Source organism: Corythoichthys intestinalis, chromosome 12 (genome assembly GCF_030265065.1).
Source record: "Corythoichthys intestinalis isolate RoL2023-P3 chromosome 12, ASM3026506v1, whole genome shotgun sequence".
Lineage (NCBI taxonomy): Eukaryota > Metazoa > Chordata > Actinopteri > Syngnathiformes > Syngnathidae > Corythoichthys > Corythoichthys intestinalis.
The window spans coordinates 49,784,562-49,808,478 of NC_080406.1; the positions used below are offsets into that span (position 1 = coordinate 49,784,562).

Consider the following 23,917-nt stretch of genomic DNA (forward strand, 5'->3'; position numbering starts at 1 on the left):
GTCGACAAAAGCTTTGCCCCGGGACAAATATTACACTTTACATGCACGTTCTTTCCTTTAATTTCGACCAACTTGAAATAGTGTTTATATCTCCACCTCGTAAAGGACAAATTTTCCTCTGAATGCTCTGCCATCATATCCCTCTGCATCTGCTTTGCGTGTGTGTTTGCCGCACGCGCTGTTCCGGTTTGTGTGTGAAAACATCGGCCATGAAGTACAGTGGGGAGAACAAGTATTTGATACACTGCCAATGGCAATTAGGCTCGAGCGTTTACGTCACAGAATGGGCGATCACGTGTGATTTGACAACAACGCAGCCATATTGGAAGCAGGTCTGGCTCGCGGGACATTAAACTTTAGCTTGCCAGTTCGATAAAGAGACAAACTCGTTACTAAGGCGAAGAACAGATATGTGATCAAACTCAAGGATGTGAACAATGTAGACCCTTACGAGCAAGCCGAAGACAAATGGAGTAAAGATGTCGACGGGCTTCCACAATTATGCGATATGGACATTCTGCTGTATTTATTGTTTGGTTTATGTTACTAAACTTATCAGCGATTCCGAAATTACAAATCGCTACAAAGCTACGAACAATTTTGCTGCGGATGGGTGCAGGACCTGCACATTATGACCGTATCAAACGGCAACTCCATTATTCTTGCAAAGGTAGGCTTTGTGTGTTTACTATTTTGATTGCCATGAACCTGAACGCACCCCAAGTCTTGGATGACAAATAAACAGAGCAGAGTAGACTCGCTACGGCTGGTAGTTTCTTTAATTTATTCCAAGTAAGTAACGCACCGCTTTTGACCGTCAGTAACGGTAACAGCGTTGTAACAGCGGAAAAAATAATGTTAGATTACCCTGTTACTGAAAAAAATAACGCAGTTATGTAACAGCGTTATTCCCAACACTGGACAACACTGACAAAATGACACTTTGACACAATGAAAAGTAGTCTGTGTGCAGCTGATATAATAGAGTTCATTTATTTCCCCCCTCAAAATATAGTCATTAATATCTAAACCCCTGGCAATAAAAGTGAGTACACCCCTTTGAAAAAACGTACATCCCTAAATGTCCAAATTGAGTACTGCTTGTCATTTTCCCTCCAAAATGTCATGTGACTCGTTACAGGACTGCTGCAGAGATTGAAGGGGTGGAGGGTCAGCCTGTTAGTGCTCAGACCATACGCCGTACTCTACATCAAATTGGTGTGCATGGCTGTCACCCCAGGAAGAAGCCTCTTCTGAAGACTGTACAAAAGAAAGCCCGCAAACAGTTTGCTGAAGACATGTCAACAAAGCACATGGATTACTGGAACCATGTCCTATGGTCGGATGAGACGGGCTACTTTTTACGTAAAGCATGTACTTTTGTACTTTTACTTGTGTAAATCTTTTCTTAGATACTTGTACTTTTACTTTAGTAATTTTTTGCACCTGTATCTGTACTTTTGCTTAAGTTAAAAAAAAAAGTGAGTACTTCATCCACCACTGTATCAAAAATAAGGTTTCCATCGGAAGGCCATTATGTTAGCCAACCCATTAAATTATTGAACTCATTGGCTGACAATGACGACGCAAGATGTCCAAAGACGTCTAGGAAGAAGCTTTTCCTCATCCTGTGGAGGAAGTTACCAAAAATAAATTGAGCAGCACAGAATACAAAGTAATTCATCGATAGACACAGTCAATAAAACATTTGCATACACATTCCCTTTAGTAGCTCTTAAGTGTAAAGTCATGTACAACATTCATAATTACAATTACTTAAAAATATTGCGATTGTGTTCATTCCCTGCATATGTAAATGCCATATTTGAAGACAAAAAAAACAAAAAACAATGCAATGTTTTTCATCAAACCTTTCAGAACCATATTTTACAGAGAAATAGTCCTGATTGGAAAAAAATTCCAGTTCATATTTTTGTAATTTTGATGATTACAGCTTACATATATACTTTATGGAAAACCAAAAATTCAGTATCTCAGAAAATTAAAACACAGGAATAATGAAAAAGGATGTTTGACGTCATTGTCAACGCCGCTTGCTCCTTCAGCTAAATTTACGTGACACTGCATAGGTTTGAAGTTTTTCCCTATTATTGTATGGCTCAGACTCACACTGAACAACAGTTAAAGACAAAGGATACCTTATGTTTTGAGTGTATTAAGCGGACTACTTTAGAGTTGAGAAACCTAAGGGCTCCTGTTGCACAGTTTGTAGTGCGGATCGTCAAATAATGAAAGATAAATGTCAAGATTCTGATTGCTGCCTAAAAACCTACATTGCTGCCATACTAATGGCAGCATACTGGCGGATAAATTTATGCTTGAATGGGTAAATGTGATTGTGTCGTTAAAAGTGCCAAGGAAGTCCGCTACATTTTACTATGAGTTCTGCTATTAAACTTTTTTGAGACACTGAATTTTCCACGATTTGTACCATAATCATACAGTATTTCTTACTGAAAGCAATATTTCAATATTTTGTATTTCTGAAATGACTGGAGAAAAATAGCCAACACTGTTATATTAGAAGCACCTGCATATAAAACATTGTGTAACAAATACATCTTTCAGCATTAAAGGTAACAGTGCTATACATAATACTGTTAGGCCTCCTGCACATTCCACGATGTGTCTGAACTCTGAACCCAACTTGATGAGAGATTAGATCAATGGATGCCCTACCAACTGAATTGATGCCCTACCAAATGAATTGACAAGCCTGGGCATAGGCCAGATGAATGGGAGTGGTACCTCTACATACGAATTTAATTCATTCCAAGACCTAGTTTGTCGAAACTATCGTATGTAGAGTGGGATTTTCCCATAAGAATATATTATAATTCGATTAATTCGTTCCACAGCCCAAAAACCTACTTTAATTCCTTAACAACTACTGCTGGTACAATTACAAATAGCAATTACACATAGCAAAACAAATAACAATTTTGTTTTGTTTTGCATGCTGTTTCTGAATACACCATGTGACTGTCGACAAGAGTGAGAGGTGCGGAAGAGTTTTTACTCTCTCTTTTCATGTTGTTGGTGTCGGCTACTGCGGACAATTGTCGTGTTGTGTTGCACAAGTTATGAAATAAATGGTTTAAAACCTGACAAAGCTGGCGACTTCCTTGCCTAAGTTATAATAATAATAATATCACCTTAACTTATAAAGACTGGTGATCTGAGGTCGGAGGAGGACCGTAAAGATCGTAGACATGTTCCGGCCGTGTTGTCGAACCAGTTCACTGACGCCTATATCATTTCTATTGTAATTTCCATGCTAAGCGTCACCTTTTTCCTTTTTTTACCACCTGCACTAACCTTCTTGGGACCCATGTTGAATTTTCTCACGAGAAAATCCGCTGTATTCCGTCGTATTTCGAGCATGTGTCGAGACAAATGACGAGTCAAATTTTACATTGGAAGTCGAAAGGATTGAATGTCGAGGTACCACTGTATGAGGATAATATCGAAGGTAGGATACACTCCCATTCACCTAAATGCACCTGGCGAGGTAATTAGGCTTAAGCATACATTTTGGCCAGAATTTTAGATATTGCATCCACAGATGCTGTACGTAGCTAAGAAATTATAAATCGCATCATCAGCTTCCTGTGTACAGCAAGAGTGAGCACAGAAATGTAGTGTGTGCGTGTGTGTGTCGAAGTATTTGTGCATTTTGATTGGCTAGTGTGTTTTTGGTGCGACACCGTTTCAAATTTTGAAAACAGTTGCCAAATTACTGCCTATGGAAGAACTTATCAAAACTTTCACATTGCACACTGCTCAGGTAATGAGTTGGGTGCAGCAACATTGTTTACTGTGCGTCCTGTGGAGTATATATTTTTAAAATCCTCTAAAATGATGTCAAGAGTCTGACAGAGTCATTTGCCAAACAGAGATAGGCTTAAATTCAGAACACGGTCTGCCCCCTATCACCAGCAGTAGGTCAGGCAAATGCTGTAATATATCTTGATCTTCTTCTTCGAACAACTCCTCCTCTGTGCAGCTCCAATGTTTACTGAATGATTTATTTTCAAATGTTAGACAGCTTGAAACATGATGCACATTTTTTTCCAATAAGTCACTTTTGTCCAGTTCGGGGACATCGCCACGCGTTTTGAGGGGACACTTCTCCAAGGCAAAAGTTTGCAGCTCAATAGCGCCTTCTGATCCCAGAAATGTGAGTGGGGCAGGAAAACATTTGTTTTTGAAAGGCCTAAATTTATCAGATTGCTGCTTTGGATAGCTTTCTGAACAGTTGCTGGTTGTATCGGCTGTGTAGTTCGGACCCAGACCGATGCAACAGTGGTGAATCTTATCTGGAGAACTTGATCCAGGCATTTTGACTACTTGTGACCATGTCTGAGTGGAGAAGTTGTACCTCCATAGACAGTCCATTGGATAGTTAAGGCTTTCACCTCCCCCAAAAAGAAGCATGCTGTCTTTGTAGGCTACAGCCGAGTGACCAATCAATTTTGAGGGTCCAGACCTAGGAAAAATATCAGTAAATGGTGTTAGGGGTGCAGAAATTCTGCGTGTGGTAGTTTTGTTTATGCCATCATCCTGTACTCATTACATATACCGATTTTCGGATTTTAAAGTGTGACACACCCACCCCAAACACACACACTTCGAACCCTGCGGCTTTCCCCGGTGTTACACCAGATACGCCACCCTTACGTGTGGCATCTGTGCCTCTTGACTCGTCAACAATGCATGCATACATTGCCCGCGAGATCCGATTTGTCTGTAGTGCTTGGGATCTTATCAACAATTCACGCGAGATCACCGCAAGACATTAAATGAGTTCGGCAATGTATAGAAACACTCATATTGTGTACAATCCATTAGCTGTGTAAATAAAACCCACATTGCATGCAAACTATTGTTCCCTAAAGGGCCGCCCTGGTAACAAAAGTAAAGTTGGCAAATAACGATATCGAAAAATAACAATAAGATGCAGGGTTGCAGCTATCGATTATTTAAGTAATCAATTCATCCACCAATTAAATAGTGTGAATCACTGAGTAATCGGATTAGGAACATCTAATGTGTTGCAGAATAAATTTTAGGAGATGTAAAAATAAAATAAAATAAATTAATTAAAAAAGGCTTGCTAAGATTACCCTTTCAAAGGAGCATTAAAGTGCCTGTGACACGAAAAAGCATGTTTATTTCATAATACACGCGGTATTTTATGTCCCTGAATGATATGGGCCGCTTGGATGTGTGTGGAAGCGATCGCTATTTTTATTTAGTTTTTTTAATCCCGCGCCATGAAAATGAGTGACTTCCGGCTTCGGTCTTGCATTGAGGAGGAGGGCGCTGTGACGTGTACGGTAGAAGACGTCCTCTTCACGCTACAGTGTACTGTTGTGTATGAGGACGAAGGATTCAGCTGATTTTGCGGATTAATACATTTATTTTTCGCATCACGCCAGCCAAACGGCTGCAGAAAAATCATTCTGTATGAGGGAGAGGCGTATGCGCCTTTTTGGAGTTTCAAAAGGTTCCTATTTACTGTGGGACCATTGGACTTACGGGGAAGTGAGTAAACATCTTGTTTTGTATTATGTCAAATACGAATACAGCGATTACAAAGTAAACACTACAAACTTTCTTTAAATGAAGGACTAGTTACGTTTGATCATTGACAGGCATGTAAAAAGCTCTCCTAATGCTAATTAGCAGCAGCACGTTAGCTGCACAACAACTCCAGCCACCCTCCTCTGGGGAACGAACTGTAAATTGCTCTCCGCCGGGCGGTTTGCCGATCCACAAAGACAATCGACAACCGGGTCGTCATGTCAAATAATCCAGGATAGTTATGTGTGATTTTCCGCTTCGAAGACTTTGAAACATCACTCGGTTCGGGTTAGCATGTCGGCTAGCTGTCACGCCTTCTGGTTTGTTTACATTCTCCGAAGCCGGGGAAGGGAAATGACATATGTCCGATTTAGGTGTCATAAAATATCGTTCGGGAGGTGCGACAGTAAAGGTGAAGTCGACAGTTTTGACCATTAAGGAGTAATTTTGCCATGTCGTCCTGAATAAATGCATTTTTATTATTTCATATTCCATTCAGCACAAGACTGTTATTTGTCATGACCATGCCATTTATTTAGCAATTGGGGAAAATACTTGGATAAAAAGAATATCCTGTAAAAATATTGAAGTAAAGAGACAGAAACAATGACATTTTGCCGCTCTCTTCGTCGCGTTTTCCTCGTTGTGAATAGTTCCCCCTCGACGGGCTGACTGGTCCTTCTCAAGCCATTTATATAGCTATTGAGGAAAATACTTGGATAAAAAGAATATCCTGTAAAAATATTCAAGTAAAGAGACAGAAACAATGACATTTTGCCGCTGTCTTCGTCGCGTTTTCCTCGTTGTGAATAGTTCCCCCTTGACGGGCTGACTGGTCCTTCTTAAGCCATTTATATAGCTTTTATGGAAAAATACTTGGATAAAAAGAATATCCTGTAAAAATATTGGAGTAGAGAGACTGAAACAATGACATTTTGCGGCTCTCTTCGTCACGTTTTCCTCGTTCTGAATGATTCCCCCTCAATGGGCTGAATAGTAAAACCGATGAGCCCAGTCTACCGCCGACGTAATCCACCTGTTGGGGACGCTAAAGCCCTATAATGGTAGGCGTGGCTAACCGGCAGATTAAAAGACTAATTTCTCGTCATCTGTGCTTTGCTAAATTGTTGTATGTAGTCGAATCGTCTCAAAATATGATTCTAATTAACATAATAATGCCATTTAAGACTTTTTTTCTCGTGTCATATGCTCTTTAAATGCGAAGCCAAAATAGAATTCCTTAGTGTTTTTTCAAACAATGCAAAATGTCACTTTCATTTCACAAGAGCAATAAATGCATTTAAAAAACTATATACCTGATTTCAGCCTAAAACAATAATAAAAAAGGATTAGAATACAACAGAAGAACAATTGACAAACTTGCATAACAAAAGTCTAGCTTATAGCTTAAATGCTATAAAAAGCCAACTTTTTTTTTTTTTTTAAATAATGCTCTTAACAAATTGTTCAAACACTTATGCCACAAAAAATATATTCATAAACTAAAAAATTAATGCATAAACATATTAGCTCAAACAAAAATTTACTTAAGCCTGAGGTTGTCCTTAACAGGGAGCAGCTGGATTCAGCAATATTAGACAAGCTATGGCATAGTCACCGTTGCCACTAAAGAGCAGTGTATCTACCCATCAGATGTTTTAATTATCAAGAAAACCACCAAAATGGCTGGATAAAAGAGCTTAAATTAAACAAACAGGCTATTTGTGCAGATGTATACTTTTGGTTTGTCAGGTACAGGACTGGAGAAGCAGTTGCATTTCGCAAACATCAAAAGGCTTAGCAGGTTATGGTACAAGCGGGAATGGGGTACATGTGACAGGCACTACCAGTTATTTATAAAAAAAAACAACAACAAAAAAAACTGAAGAAACAAGGGTGGCATGATAATTTTTACATCGACTTCAGCTGTGAACCCAAGCTCAACCCCAAATGATGAAATGTAACTTACTTGGTTTTGAGTAAACTCCATGTACAGCTTGCAGGATTCCACCTCCAGAAATCTCTCTGCTCTTTTAATCCCTTCAAGCCACCAAACAGGTACATGCAGCTCTGGTAGAGCATTGCAGAGTGACTATGTCTTGGACCTGGGCTAAGAGACCTCTGCTGTAAATCAGTGAGCAGCGACCAGACCATGGTATCTGTCAGGCATTTAGAAACATGCAATATTAATGTCAACATACTGTATTTTATGTGCTGCAGTATTTGTTATTTACCAAATCTTATTCTTTCCATTTTGGCGTGTCCCCATTAAGGAGTGAATCATACACTTTCTTCTCTCTACATTTTCCTGCTCCAACTCCAGTTGCAGTACATGCAAGTCTTCCATCACCATATTTACTTATACATAATGTCTTGTCCCCAATGATCCTGGACATTCTGATGATTTTAGATCCCTAAACTTACAATGGCAGACCGTGGTGTAAGTTCAGACCGAGTCACTCTGTCATCTCAAAAAATAGTCAATTACTTTAAGTTTACGTAAGCACTGGATGCTTAGTCGCAGCAGTTTTTTTTTTTAGGTCTAGACCTTTGCCACAGGACAAGAACTGGGAGACTGGTCATGGTCCAATGAATGTAGTTATTTTTCAGGTTATTATTTTCTTTGCCTTCTGTCGCTCTCACTTTCTGCTTGTGTCGTCCATTGATGGCTGTGTTAGCTGCAATTTGACTGTTGCATATTCATCAAGCCTTCTTTATATTCTCTGCAATGAGCCACAAAACTCACAATATCCCACTTTGTGTTTGTTTTTCCTATCTCGTATTGAATTCATTATGATGTTGAAGCTTTCCAAATGTTCTCAATGGCATCTTATCAGAGTACTGTAAGACACACACTATATTACCGTAATTTTCGGACTATAAGCCGCTACTTTTTTCAAGGGGTGCACGATATACATTTTTTTTCCCAAACCGATACCGTTATCGATAACTTCCTGCTCCTTAAGGCCGATACCGATACGATAACCGATAATATATATATAATTTTTCAATGTATATTCGCCTTAGTTTTTGAACACCTGTAGGTCAAAAATACTAGTGGTTGATTCAGCATAGATTTGCCTTTGACCGAACCAGAATTTTCATGATGACATGAACATTATTATAATGGACAAAACAAAGACAAGAACAGTTTTGACTTCAAATGAAGTGCCCATATTGTTTTTTTCAAATAAATATAATTTGAGTCTATTACATTCAATCACACAGTATCATTGAAGATGTGTTCCCCTGAGCAATGAGCACTGTTCTAAAACAAACATAAACCCAACAGGTATTGTGCTTTGTCAACAGATAGAACATTTGGTGCAAGAGGAAAGGAGCCTTTTGTCGTCTTGGGCCATGAAACAACTTTCTTAACCTGGCAATTATACTGTAGAACAGCAAGCCTGTCAATAATCAAAAGGCCACTCAAAAACTTGTAAACATAACACTGTAAAATGCAAATATTTGCTAATTTTCATAGTAAGGTTTATAACTCAGTGAAGGTAAAATACGGCCTCTAGAACAGAACAAAACTTTGAATACTGGCAAAACAGGAGTGGAAACAAACGCACACGTCCCAATCCGCCACCGTGCCAAAAATATTACTAATAGGGCTGATAACATATTGTTATCGGATTTAGTGGGATGACGTCATAATTCCTATTATCGGACCGATAATTATCGTGCACCTCTACTTTTTTCCCTCATTTTGAATCCTGCGATTTATAATCCAGTGCAGCTTATTTGTTGATTTATTTAGGTTAATAGGTAACACTTTATTTTTTGTATTACTCTAATGTACCAAATATAAAATAAATAGCATTTATATCACAGTTTAAGGAAAACAACTAGAATATATTTGACATAGGGCATAAGAAATACATGACGCCATTTGACCAAGGAAGCCCAACGCTTGCAACATGCAGCTGACTGAGCAAAATTAACGCTGACTACCAGGTGATAGGCAAGACATCTACAAGCCTATGTCTGCAACACCAAATCCTGCAATTAGCTCTTCAGGACAGTCCAGAACAAATGGCGGGACGTCCTGTATTACCACAACACCCGATAACAAAAAGAACTCTAAGTTTGATAGCTCAGTGCCTCTCAGACGGTGAGGCGTGCAGAACCTCCCACTTCAGTTGCCTCATTAACCATGACCCAGCAACGGTGACACACAAACTTGACCACCTAAATTTACAACAGAAGAAGACCCAAAAACACCCCTCTTTCTGCCCATGGCCTGCCTTCAAAAAGATTACCGTAAGTGTTATACTAATCGTTGTCATTTTTCTCGGGACTCTTTTGTTGACTTGTGATATGGTATCCCTGCAACGAGTCTGCCTCCTCGCCTGGGTCTGTTGCTGTTTTTCCTAGCCATTTGATCGCTGTCTACCTGAATAAATTGTCAACTTGTGTTTCAAAGCCTTTTTCCAGCTTTCAAAATGGAGTCAGTACAAGGGGTTAAGACTAGAGATGTCCCGATCCGATATTTGGATTGGATCGGACGCCGATATGGGCAAAAAAATGCGCATCGGTATCGGATCGGCCGACACGGAAAAATTCCGATCCAGACTTCTGATCCAGTTTTATTAAAAGTCCGGTCCGCACCGATTTACATAATCCATTCCAGTTTTTGCTTTGGTTTCCTTAAAATCCGGTCCGCATTTTACGGCACACCTTCAAGACACTACATTACCTTCTCCCAATTTACCGAGAGACTTTATCGGTAAAAATGTCAGCTGGGTGGGATAATTTCACCTTAAAGGACGACAAAGACGAAGAGGCAGAGTGCAACATATGCCACAATAAAGTCAAGCGTGGTGGTGAAGCTGTAAGAAGTTTTAATACAACCAACCTAATCAAGCATTTAGCAAAATACCACCACAAACAATATGAGAAGTATGTTAAGAAAACCGAAGACAAAAAGAAAGGTCCTACGCAACTGACACTGGCAGAAACTTGCTATGCGTGACAAACTGGCACTCGACAGTCCCAAAGCCCAGGTAATAACAAGAGTCATTGCCGAAGAATTCATTCTGGATGACAAGCCATTATCTCTTGTGAGTAAAGACGCACCATCCAACACTTAGAACCACGGTACAACATGCCCAGCCGTCATTACATCCTTGAGCGATTCGGCCATGGAAGATTCGAGATTCCGATTATTGAAATATGTCAAGTAAAGTGGAACTAATACACAGCGCGGTCTCCGGGACGCAATGAGAAACGGACCGCATTGCGTCCCAAGAGTATGATGAGAGCATGCTTGTCATAGACCCGGGTAATGACAATGCTTGACTCACGGCTTTAGCTCAACTCATGCCGCTGGATAAAAAACACAAGAATACCTGACTGCTGCTGACAGCCGCTACAAACTACATCAACATCGTTTTACTATAGATAATAGAGATCATATGTATATAGAACTAGATGCAAAATGACAGACTCGACGGCGTTAGCAACATTGAAGTATGGACAACTAGATGCGTTAGTAAACAGTCGCCATCTTAATGCAGGAGACTTCCCTAGTAGGCTGTTGTGAACCTTCCAAGTGAACCTAATTAACTTTTTATCTAAAATACTCCTAAGTCGGCAAAATCTTGACTTGAATCTATCTTCAAAGCAGTTTTAAAGCTTTCACATGTCAAAAGTAGACAGAAGGGAAATTATGGAATAACGGGAGCAATTTTAACAACTTTAACAGTTGATTCGCAAAATTAAATGAATTGAATGTAGTTTAAAGCTGCTGATACAGAATGGGGACTTGAGTATTTTATTTACTGTTTTAAAATGTTAACTTGATACTGAAATATTCATTTATTTAAACCTGAGAGGCTTTTTATACAATTATTGTAACGCACGAAACATTAAAAGCATCACATAGCTTGGGGGGTTTGTGGGATTTTCCACTGAAGTTATTTGTGTGTTTTGCTTTTTGAAGACAGTTAACAATATTATTTGCACGTTTTACTGACTGACTATGCCATTTTTGTTTGTTATTTATAATGTTTTGTGTTTGTCACTGAATAAACGAGTCACTTTCTTGTTACCAACCGTTGTGTGTTATTCAAACTCACCTAATTCAGCTGGCTAGTTGTTATCAAGAGTACTAAAACCCTTTTCAACATGAGTCTGACAACTAAGTAAGGAGGCTAAATAACTTTAAACTTTAACACATGCTCAGATAGGCCGGTATCAGTATCGGCCAGTATCGGTATCGGATCGGAAACGCAAAACAATATCGGTATCGGACCGGAAGTGCAAAAACCTGGATCGGGACATCCCTAGTTAAGACTAAGGTGAACGCGAGGAGTTTGGCCTTTTGGCCAGGTTGTCGGTATCTCGCCGGCCCGAATCGTTGGAGCTGCGCAAGCACGGGTCCGGCGGTTTGGCTGGTGTGGTTCTGGCAATCTGGCTAGAAGGTCAGATTCCTTCACATGATACTGTCATGGGCATTGATGAATGTTTATGACAGATTAAGATCATTAAGTGTCATCCAGAAAATATGGTCACTTACTCCATATGTCCAGCTCGGATCTTTTACATCCATTCAAAAGTGAGATAATTTGCCAAATGACACTAAATGACATGTGTCATAAGCATTTATTATTGCTCCTGACGGTGTCATGTCATAATTATGACGGTCTCATGACATTCTTATGACGCTGCTGTTAAATAAAGTGTTACCAGTTAATATCTTCTTGTGTATATATCCCATAATACAATGAAGACAGCTGCGGCTTATCTATGAACAAATGCCTTTTTCGTGTATAATTTGGTGGGTGGCGACTTATAGTCAGGTGCGCCTTATAGTCTGAAAATTAAGGTACTTTTACAAATAGGATAGAAGTTATAACATGTTTTTTGGGGGGGGGGGGTTCTGCAGCTTGCACGACTGTCCACACATATGAAGGATAGACGGGTATGTACTGTAGGTTTCCAGCACTTTGGACTGGCTTGAAGAGACTGCAGACTTGAAGAGAAGCAGCAAGAGGTCGGTGTTTGGGATTGGCAATGTTCAATCAATCATCAAACTGCAATTGTAGTTTAAATAATTTTCCAAGAAAATTGGATGATTATGATTAGTTCTGGCTCAGTCAGATCATTGATAACAATTAAAGAGTAATATTATTATTTTACTTACCAAGATTCAAACTCCAAAATTCTTGAGATGATCCCTTTATGTCTATGAAGCCACCATACACAAGCATGGATGAGCCTACGACCACTGCACTATGGCTTTTTCTGTTGGACGGTATTGGAGTCTAGAGCCATGTAAAGATAATGCATAGTCACATTAGCTGTATTTATATAGTTACCGTACCTCAAGTTATTTAACATGAAGCAAGTACCTGCTGACAGACTCATTTACTCACTCACTAACATTGATCAATAAGAGAACAATTGTCCCTGAGGTTCTTAGCATCAACAATCATCTGCTTAAAGCAACACTAGGGAACTTTCAGTTTTGGTTGATTTTAGCGGTGCAGATGGACAAAAGCGGTAGCATTTTGCTTTAAGGAAGACTGCATTTCCCATGACGACCAGCACACAGTCTCGTAAAATCCTGATCTCCTGCAGTTGGATTGAACGACATTTCTGTTTCCTGTGGCTATGTGAAGGATAAATAGTGATGAGGTAATGAATCCAGTTGAGGCTAAACAATATCATATGACAATGTTGAAAATAAGAATCGTTTGATTTTGTACCGAAATCCCCAACTGGCCATCCGCGGCCCCCTGACCCAAAGTCGGGCCAATGTTTATTTTTGAGTGTCCTTTCATCCTGGTAGCATAGACTTCATAATGATATCGAGGGGTCAGATTCAACCTTCACTGCGCTACACATCAAGTAGGGGGCCAACCCACAATCCGCTTCAGTTATTCGCAGTCGTTCACAGCGACACATGCCGCGATCCATCGCCGGATTTATGTTGAAAAAGTACGAAAGCTGTACCGCATACAAACACGAAGGATTGTCTCAGGAATGATTTGTTCGAGGATTCAAGGTAATTATTATATTTTTCGTTTTTTCACAAGAATTTTCAATATAAAAAGGTCTTTGTTGTAAGGCTGCCGCCACATTGTCTAACAGACTAGCATCATTCTTCGACATATTTACATAAAATAAATGCGAACTGCACAGTTTTTTTGCTTTTAACCAAAAATTGAGACTCCATATCTATAAAGAATTCAGGGTTTTAGGCATTTATTCACAAGAATTTTAAACGGAAAAAGGTCTTTGTCTGTGATTCCACTTGGTCAGCTTTGACGGCCATGCCAACAATGCAGGCCCCCATCAATCAGCACCGCGTCCCGTCAATATCATTATGAAGTCTATGCTGGTAGCCTCCATTTCTTTCTTTTTTGTCTCCTCGGACAAAGCTTTTTGTGTCATTTGTTGCTCTGCTATCTTTGCAGATTTCGCGAGAAAGCATTCGCATCAATTTCCGTCTTTAGAATGAATGGGAAAGGGAAAAGTGATGTATGCCGTAAATCAGTTGGCACATTTGTAGTTTTTTATTTTTTGTGTGGCAGGGTCCCTGCCACCCACCCCAAAGTTAATTAGTGCCAGTGAAAGTGAGACAGGCCATAACAGAGGTGTCATTCACCTATTTGTCAGTCGAAATATCATCACAAATGTTATGAAAATATTTGTAATAGTTCCCTAGTAATGCTTTAAATCTTGCAAGTCCATTATTGTACACAACAATGCTCAGATTGAATTCATGTACGGTATTTATCTTCCGTACAGCTTATCCACATGAGGGTCATAAAATAAATAAATAAAATAAAAGTCCAAAGAGCTATTTTTTGGAAGCTAAAGAAAAAACCCCAAAACAACAAACAAATCATATGCAGTTTCGATTTCATTTTTTACACAGGTTTACCCGTTCCGTTAAATTACACACCCTGTATTTTTCAATCTTTACAGTATTCGAAAGAACAAAAATGTCATTTTTCTAATACAAAAAAAGTTGCATATATACCTGAGAGCTAATTGCTTTAGTCGGACAGTCCATCCATTTCCGCTTCGCTGAAACAGAAAAAAATAACGTATAATGTACAGTGGGGCAAATAAGTATTTAGCCAACCACCAATTTTCTCCCTAAAGTTCTCCCACTTGAAAAGATTAGAGAGGCCTGTAATTGTCAACATGGGTAAACCTCAACCATGAGAGACAGAATGTGGAAAAAAACAGAAAATCACATTGTTTGATTTTTAAAGAATTTATTTCCAAATGAGTGGAAAATAAGTATTTGGTCACCTACAAACAAGCAAGATTTCTGGCTGTCAAAGAAGTCTAACTTCTTCTAACGAGGTCTAAGGAGACTCCACTTATTACCTATATTAATGGCACCTGTTTTAACTCTTTATCTGTTAAAAAGACACCCGTCCACAACCTCAGGCAGTCACACCCCAAACTCCACTATGGCTAAGACCAAAGAGCTGTCGAAGGACACCAGAGACAAAATTGTAGACCTGCACCAGGCTGGGAAGACTGAATCTGCAATAGGTAAAAGCTTTGGTGTAAAAAAATCAACTGTGGGAGCAATTATTAGAAAACGGAAGACATACAAGACCACTAATAATCTCCCTCGATCTCGGGCTCCATGCAAGATCTCACCCCGTGGCGTCAAAATGATAACAAGAACGGTGAGAAAAATCTCAGAACCACACAGGGGGACCTAGTGAATGACCTACAGAGAGCTGGGACCACAGTAACAAAGGCTACTATCAGTAACACAATGCGCCGCCAGGGACTCAAATCCTGCACTGCCAGACGTGTCCCCCTGCTGAAGAAAGTAAACGTCCAGGCCTGTCTGCGGTTCGCTAGACAGCATTTGGATGATCCAGAAGAGGACTGGGAGAATGTGTTAAGGTCAGATGAAACCAAAATAGAACTTTTTCGTAGAAAGACAGGCTCTCGCATTTGGAGGAGAAAGAATACTGAATTGCATCCGAAGAACACAATACACACTGTGAAGCATTAGGGTGGAAACATCGTGCTTTGGGGCTGTTTTTCTGCAAAGGGACCAGGACGACTGATCTGTGTAAAGGAAAGAATGAATGGGGTCACGTATCGAGACATTTTGAGTGAAAATCTCCTTCCATCAGCAAGGGCATTGAAGATGAGACGTGGCTGGGTCTTTCAGCATGACAGTGATGCCAAACACACAGCCAGGGCAACAAAGGAGTGGCTTCGTAAGAAGCATTTCAAGGTCCTGGAGTGGCCAGCCAGTCTCCGGATCTCAACCCCATAGAAAATCTGTGGAGGGAGTTAAAAGTCTGTGTTGCCCAATGACAGCCAAAAAACATCACTGCTCTAGAGGAGATCTGCATGAAGGAATTGGCCAAAATACCAGCTACAGTAGAGGCGTGCGAAATTTCAGATTCTTAGATTATTCGCGATTCGGCGGTGGAAGATTCGAGAACGATTCACAAATATCCAAGTTCAAATAATTGAATTATACCAGGTAAAGTGGAAGTAAAACACAGTCAGCACGGTCTTTGGGACGCAATGAGGAACGGACCGAGAGTAAATACCATGTTCAACTCATGCCGCTAGATAAAAAAAAAAAAAAAATCATACCTGACTGCGGCTGACAGCCGCTACAAACAACGCTAGTTGCTACAAACATACGGCTACAGTAGATATCATATATATGTAGAACTAGATGCAAAATAAAACAAAAACAGACGACATTGGTGTTAGAAGTTGTATTATTGAACAGAGATGCAAAACGACAGACTTTCCGGCGTAAGTAAACAGCCGCCATCTTAAAGCAGTAGACCTCTCTAGAAAGCTCTGTTGTAGCGAACCTAATTAACTTTTTATCTAAAATACTCCTAAATCGGCAGAATCTTGTCTTGAATCTATCTTTAAATGATGGAATAGTTTTAAAACTTTGACAAAAGTAGACAGAAGGGAAATTATGGAATAACGGGAGCAATTTTAACAAGTGTAACAGTTGATTCACAACATTAATTTAATTGAATGTAGTTTAAAGCTGCTGATACAGAATGGGGACTGGAGTTTTTTATTTACTATTATTTCTGTAAATTTGTTTACTGTTATATGTTAACTTGATACTGAAATAGTAGTTTGGTTTAGCCTGAGAGGATTTTTTAACAATTTTGGAACTAATGCATAAAACATTAAAAACATTTTTAAAATTAAAAATTAAAAAAGGACGGGGGTGCATCAATAATCGTTTTATGATCGAATCGGAGCCTCTGAATCGTAATCGTAATCGAATCGTTAGGTGCCCAAAGATTCCCAGCTCTAAGCTACAGTGTGTGAAAAGCTTGTAAAGAGTTACAGAAAACGTTTGGCCTCCGTTATTGCCCACAAAGGGTACATAACAAAGTATTGAGATGAACTTTTGGTATTGACCAAATACTTATTTTCCACCATGATTTGCAAATAAATCCTTTAAAAATCAAACAATGTGATTTTCTGGTGTTTTTTCCACATTCTGTCAGGGTTGAGGTTTACCCAAGTAGACAATTACAGGCCTCTCTATTATTTTCAAGTGGGAGAACTTGCACAATTAGTAGTTGACTAATTACTTATTTGCCCCATGTAATTCCAAAGGGAAACTTGAACTAACAAGTTGTAATGCTTTGATGTTCTACCAATTTATTATTACTTATGCTTGGGCTTAGCAGTAACAGGATATTGAAGGAGGTACCATGTATTAGCTAGTTCTAAAGTTGAGTTGACTTTTGTAGTGACTGTGCACTAGCTGTGAACCTTTGTATCAAGAGAAAATGGTGGAATTCATGCATGTTGCATCATGTTTCGTTTAGGAAATTTGGCTGGCTAATAAAAGGAATAGCCTCAGCTGACAATATCTCATTTACCTTCAGCTTCACAGGAAAACTTACCAATGTCAAACACCCAGAGGGGACATCTCAATGAGGCGTATGCTGAATCAAGTGTGCCTCCAAACACATATATAAAGCCCTGAAAGTTCATATTACTTCACAATAGTGCAGGCATGTGACCCATTTCGCAGTTACTGAAGATAAAAGATTTTTTTTTACCTTGTGAACGACCATGGAATGTTCCTCCACTTCCTCTGGTGCAGTCTCTCCTATGCAGCTCAACTCTGTCCATTGATTACGCACTAAAAAAAGAGGCAGTTAGGAAGGGATTTGTTAAGAACTGTTACAAAGACTTGAGTGGAAGCAGCAGACCTAGGTAATAAATAATAATCATGACCATAAACATCTTATTAGTGTTTGCCCTCTGGATATATGTTTTACCCTTTAATAAATAAAAGGTAGTGTAAAAATTAAATATGAATAATTATTACTGTATAAAGAGCCTGGTCTCAGTCAGTGGCTTACCTACACTGTAGCTCCAAAAGTCCCTCAGAGTGCTATTGTTTCTTCCTCCCAGGATATAGACGTTTCCATCAGCGCTGCAGCAGGCATGCTTATAGCGGTCACAGGGGGCACTGACACTCTGGGGAAGCTGGTTCCACAGGCAGGGACTATTTTGACTCATTGTTGGTCCATTAATCCAAACTTACTTGACCATTTTCTAAAGAATAACAAAAACAGAAGAAACTGACACAACTAGAGTTGTCCGATAATATCGGCCAACAAAATCATGAAATGAAAAAAATTATATCGGATAATATCGACATTGGTTTTTCATTTTTGGTTTGGGCCAATATGCATATGGCAGTACTGTCATGTCCACCTATTGCCGGTCTGTGTTTCTGGTGTTTTGATCCCCCCCGGTGGCGTTTAATTTTGAAAAGTTCCAGTACTTTCTGCTGACGCCATCATACAGTATGTTGACGGGAGCGCATTGCGAATGGAGATCGCTTAATGGACGAGCTATCGTCTGCAGCCAATGTACCTGAGCAGATTAAAAAAAAAAAAAAAATCATACCTGACTGCGGCCGACAGCCGCTACAAACAACGCCCAGTTGCTAGTTGCTACAAACATACGGCTACAGTAGATATCATATATATGTAGAACTAGATGCAAAAGACAGACGAAGGCGGTTTTAGAACATGTATTATTGAACCGGGATGCGAAATGACAGACTTTCCGGCGTTAGTAAACAGCCGCCATCTTAAAGCAGTACTAAAGCAGTGACTTCTCTAGAAGGCTCTGTTGTAGCGAACCTAATTAACTTTTTATCTAAAATACTCCTAAATCGGCAGAATCTTGTCTTGAATCTATCTTTAAATGATGAAATAGTTTTAAAACTTGGAAAAAAGTAGACAGAAGGGAAATTATGGAATAACGGGAGCAATTTTAACAACTGTAACAGTTGATTCACAACTTAACTTTAATTGAATGTAGTTTAAAGCTGTTGATACAGAATGGGGACTGGAGTATTTTGTTTACCGTTATTTTTGTATATTTGTTTACTGTTATATGCTAACTTGATACTGAAATAGTAGTTTGGTTTAGCCAGAGACGATTTTTGAACAATTTTGGAACTAATGTACAAAACATTTATTTATACAAAAATTTTTTTTTTTTTTTTTTTTTAAAAAGGAGGGGGGTGCATCAATAGTCGTTTTATAATCGAATCGGAGCCTCTGAATCGTAATCGTAATCGAATCGTTCGCTGCCCAAAGATTCCAAGCTCTACGAACCACGCTGTTTGTGCCTTATACAAGCATTACTTGTAAGTTATATTCTTCCTTTAAATTTCATGAGCATAGTGTAATTTATTGTAGATGTGAATATTTCATTTGTTGGCATTTGTGGTAAAATGTGGTTACATTACTTCATTGCTTGAAAGCTGTACTACCAGTTGCTACTCAAATTGACTTTATTTGTGACTTTATTTCTTAAAATTGACACAATGTTTCTTTTTGTTTTGTTTTTTAAGTTGTACAAAAGCGTATCCGTGCTCTTGTCACGATGAAGTAATGACCAAGGGCATGGAGTGATGGTAGCATTTTCTCATTTAAAATATGACAATATATCTCAGAATATGATTCCATTAATTAAATGTAGCTCCCCAACAGCCGCAGAACTGATGCAACCCTATAAGGACACTGCCACTACAATGTTTTACTGTAGGCACTATGCACTACGCTATTCTCTGTACTCCTCACTTTAGCCACAACAGACAGTATTGAAGCCATTGGTTCCAGAGACTGGTCTGGGTTTCATTTCTCCAGAGAATAGACACCCAGCAGTGTTGGTTTTTTTGTTTTTTTTTTCCCTATCAGCTAGTTTTGCTGCGCTGAAGATAGTCGCTTACGTGTTGTTTCTTCTATTTTCTGTTGTGGTAGGCAAGACTTTTGGTGCACGTTCTGCTTTGTAGTGCAGGTCCGGATACACCTATTGTTCCCACAAAGAGTAATGTATGTTGTCAGTGTCTGTTAGTTGTTATGGCCACTGACTGCTCATTTGGGACTGCTATTAGAGGCACTATTATAAGGAGGGAAACACACACTGTAAGTGACTTTAAATACACAAGACAGATTGGAAAGTATTCTCGTCTCATGGTAGGCTATCAGCCAAAAATATCCATAACCTAACAATGAATTTTAAGAGTTTCTATGCTTAAGAACACACACAAAAAACAATAATAGGCATGATGGCCTGATAGAATGACCAATGCTTGCTTCCTGTCAGCCGCACTTTTCCAATATTAATGAAAATACAATACTGCATGCCTGTGTTCAGTGTACTGTTATGCTTCGGCCTATTATCACACCGCACTGTATACGACCAAAAAAGCATGTTGGCATTCTCGACAGTGATACTCCATCGAAATTCCCTGGCTCATAATCATTTCAATTTATCAGTACCACTTGGTCAAATAGCCCTGAGGTCTCGACACACGCTATCCACACATTATCCAAACATGTAGCTGTTTGCTTGACTTTTGTTATTCAGTTAATAAATAACTGAGCTATGAAGAGTTAAAACAATTAGAAGATTGGCAACGGTGAAACACAGACAGTATTGACAAACGACAGAGGAGCTAAAATAACAGTCAGAACAGTGCGACTTCGGGGATTATTTTAGGTGTATATTTTCCGCATCTTTGAAACCAGAGGTCATGACCAGTAATGTAAGGATACGTACGTTGTCATTATTCTGTTTTGTTTGCGAAAATTGTTTTCATTTTTGCTAGGAGGCATCGTTGACAGAGTCCTCTGGCGATGGAAAGTTGAAACATCAAAGGCATACCTTAACGCTGAATACGTGTTTGAATAGGCATTGCTTAAATATATTTCTTTTCAACAAATGCAATTCAATCGAGAAGGAACCAAGTTTGACCACAAAAATAACGGTAAAGTTGAAGACTAGATGATGAACGAGCCGACGCTAACATTTTCTTATGTGACAATAACTTACGCTTCGTGCCTACTCTTTTCATTACCGATTAAAAATCTGAAAATCTTAAAATTGCGGCGCATACCATAAATGTTACTTACGAAATCGTCGCTGCTGCTTTTCCATAAATTGTTGCCTTCTGCAAAAAGGGGACCAGTGATGATGCATTTCGGTGAGCTCGTTCATTTAAAATTCCATAAGAAGACGACTCGGGGTTTGACGGTTTTATCAGTCATAAAATGAGTACTTTAGGGAGAATATCGATTGAACATGTTGTGACTATAATTAAAGACAAATACATTCTCAAACCTATTAAATAAATCCAAAGTTATTTTTTTCTTTTTGACAGATGAAGAAACATGTTGCAAACAGATACAATTTGCTTTGACCGCAGCAGCAGTGAATGCATCTGTATCCCGGAGGCGGAGCATAGCAAAGGAAAGGAAGGGTGTTGGTTCACCACGTTTGGAAACCAAGACCCACAAATAAAATTGTAAAACAAATTACCGACAACGTTGAGGCAGAAAGTGTCACAGTCACGTTAAACTTTTAAATCAAAGTCCAAAAGGTGTATGTTAAAAGGGTAATAAATATTGATAAGTAACTGAGGAGTGACAGCCTTGTGCTCCAGGGCTATTTGATAAATTAAAAGGAAAGAGACAACCTTTACAGCGTGTATACCAGCGGATAAAATCTTGTTAATTCAATTGGGAAGGTATTTTCAGTACAGTATTTTCCTGAAGTGGACATCTTAAGTGTTGGTAGGCCTATAAATGGTCAGCCAATCAAATGCAAGTATCACTGATTGGGGAGAACAGGGTTGGTTGACATATATATATTTTTTTAATTCAATCAAATTAATTTTTAGCCAATTAGAATCTTGTCAATTCAATTAGGAAAGTATTTTCAGTACAGTATTTTCCTGAAGTGGACATCTTAAGTGTGGGTAGGCCTATAAATTGTCAGCCAATCAAATGCAAGTATCACTGATTGGGAAGAACAGGGTTGGTTGACATTTTTTTTTTTTAATTCAAATTAATTTTTAGCCAATTATCTCTTGCGTGATATGCAGTCTAGGATGGAGCTTATGGATGGGCGATACCAGTGATTTTGGATTCGATCCGATACCAAGTAATTCCAAGGCCAAATATTGCGATCCCGATCCGATATCGATACTGGAAGTTCATATTTTATATATACACACAATACTGCAGAGTTCTCAGCCATTCTGATGATATCGAATGTACAACTACAGCAAGCACTCAAAAACTACTAAAAGTCTCTTTGTGTCAAATATGCATTGCAATTGAAAAACTGCTGCTTTAAATAACTAGCAAAGCAGTTTCCCTACAAACTCACAAACCAGTCCATCAACAACAAAATCTGTCTAGTCAGTCTTACTCTTTAACCATGACCCTTAAATTCATATGCACAGAACCTTTCCCTGCTACACGTTGTATTCGATCAAATTTTATTCTACCTAAATTAAATATTTTTGATCTAATTAAAGAACGAATTAATAGTAGCATGTTACCGCCCTCTAATGGTAGATCATTAAAAACAAACCCAATAAACAATAGTCACTTGCCGCTTTTGAATGTTATTTTACTAACACAATTTTCAAACAGATTTTGAAATAATTGAAACAGACCTTTAACAAAATAAAAATAAATAGCAACAAAACATAAGAAATCAAGCATTTAATTGTTTGTAACATAAAACAATATGGAAAAATATATTTCACAGAAAATAAATGAAATATTAAACAAAATAAATATTAAACATAAATTAGCAAGAAGTAATAATAAATGGTTAGGTCAGTAGGTCAATAGGTTTCCTTTTCTTGAGAACCTTAAAGTCTGCAGCAGGATAGTTTAAATCTCTAAATATTTAACGAACCATTTACTTAACACTTTTATTAAAGTCACTGCTTATGTGCGTGCACTGTTTACGTGCAAAAGTGTGCACAAAAATGTACCCAAAAAATAGACAAAGAAACTATATTAATTCCAAATATCGATACTTTTGCTTGGGGATCGATACCTAAAACTTAACGCGCTGGATCGAAATATCGATATTTTGGGATCGATCCGCCCATCCCTAATGGAGATTTTTTTTCTCACTTTAAAGCAGTGCTTCATAACCGTACGCTGATTAAATCTAGGCGAATTGGCTTTTTAGACCAGTTTTTTTGACTGGTTTGCTCCGAATTTACATGCTTAATCCATTTAACTTCTAGTCCTCGATCTGTTGGGAGGAGTAACTGGTTTGCTTAGTGGAAGGTTGACTCGCACATGGTAAGAGGGAATACAACACACCAATGGGCAGAGTGGTCTTCAATTTTGACCTGTTTATAAAACATGCTTTCAAATTGAGAATTTTGAACAGGAATTTGCGAAATTATCAGCTTGCTAGCTTAGATATATCGGTTTTGAATTTGTGAAAAATTGCTTTATTATTTAATTTCAAAGGGTTCGGTGAAACCACATATGACACTAATGGGATTCTGTACCCTTAGCAAGGTTAAGAACCACTGGAGTCATGCATTGTGCTCTCACCTGACACGCCCAGCAGCGTCACACTTGGACTGGGCGTTGGGTATCCAAACAACACATCCTCGCTCCATAGCCATCACCCTCACTTGCCGCACCCAGATGGATGCATTATGCATTTATGCCCTCACCTGTTGGGACTTCACACTCTGGCTGGGAGTAGTGCGTGCCAATCACTCGTCCTGGCTCAGTAGTTAGGGCTGCCTATGTATCCATCCCATGTGGCATTCTGGTAAAGTTTTTTTTATCATTTTTTTTTTATGGGGAAATATGTGCCTTGCCTTTATAAAGGTTTGGAAACACTGGCATTGGGTACCATGCCACCAGCCATGTTTTTGTTTTAAATAATTAAAAACATTCACATTACTCATAAAATCATGATGCCTTCTGAATGGAATTTGATTGTAAAAGCCAGGTGGAAA

General features: G+C 38.8%; 1 protein-coding gene across 4 annotated transcripts; it reads right to left on the reverse strand.

Annotated features, from left to right (window-relative positions):
• Window positions 1-561: 561 nt before the first annotated feature.
• On the reverse strand, window positions 562-21,176 carry klhdc3l (kelch domain containing 3-like). 4 transcript variants are annotated; one of them, XR_009066434.1, is made up of 9 exons: window positions 21,045-21,176; window positions 17,970-18,165; window positions 17,664-17,746; window positions 17,505-17,583; window positions 14,603-14,649; window positions 12,758-12,878; window positions 7,842-12,647; window positions 7,577-7,766; window positions 562-4,510 (listed from the first exon to the last, which is right to left on the reverse strand). XR_009066434.1 is itself a non-coding variant. In XM_057853318.1 (8 exons), the coding sequence occupies exons 2-8, from the start codon at window positions 18,127-18,129 to the stop codon at window positions 3,886-3,888; spliced, it is 1,305 nt and encodes a 434-aa protein (XP_057709301.1). In that variant the 5' UTR covers window positions 18,130-18,165; window positions 20,692-21,030; the 3' UTR covers window positions 586-3,885. The 4 variants fall into 4 exon arrangements, 3 of the variants coding, with proteins under 3 accessions (XP_057709301.1, XP_057709300.1, XP_057709299.1); XM_057853318.1 differs by lacking the exons at window positions 7,842-12,647; window positions 21,045-21,176 and adding an exon at window positions 20,692-21,030 and having other exon boundaries at window positions 586-4,510; XM_057853317.1 differs by lacking the exons at window positions 7,842-12,647; window positions 21,045-21,176 and adding an exon at window positions 18,328-21,030 and having other exon boundaries at window positions 586-4,510.
• Window positions 21,177-23,917: the final 2,741 nt, after the last annotated feature.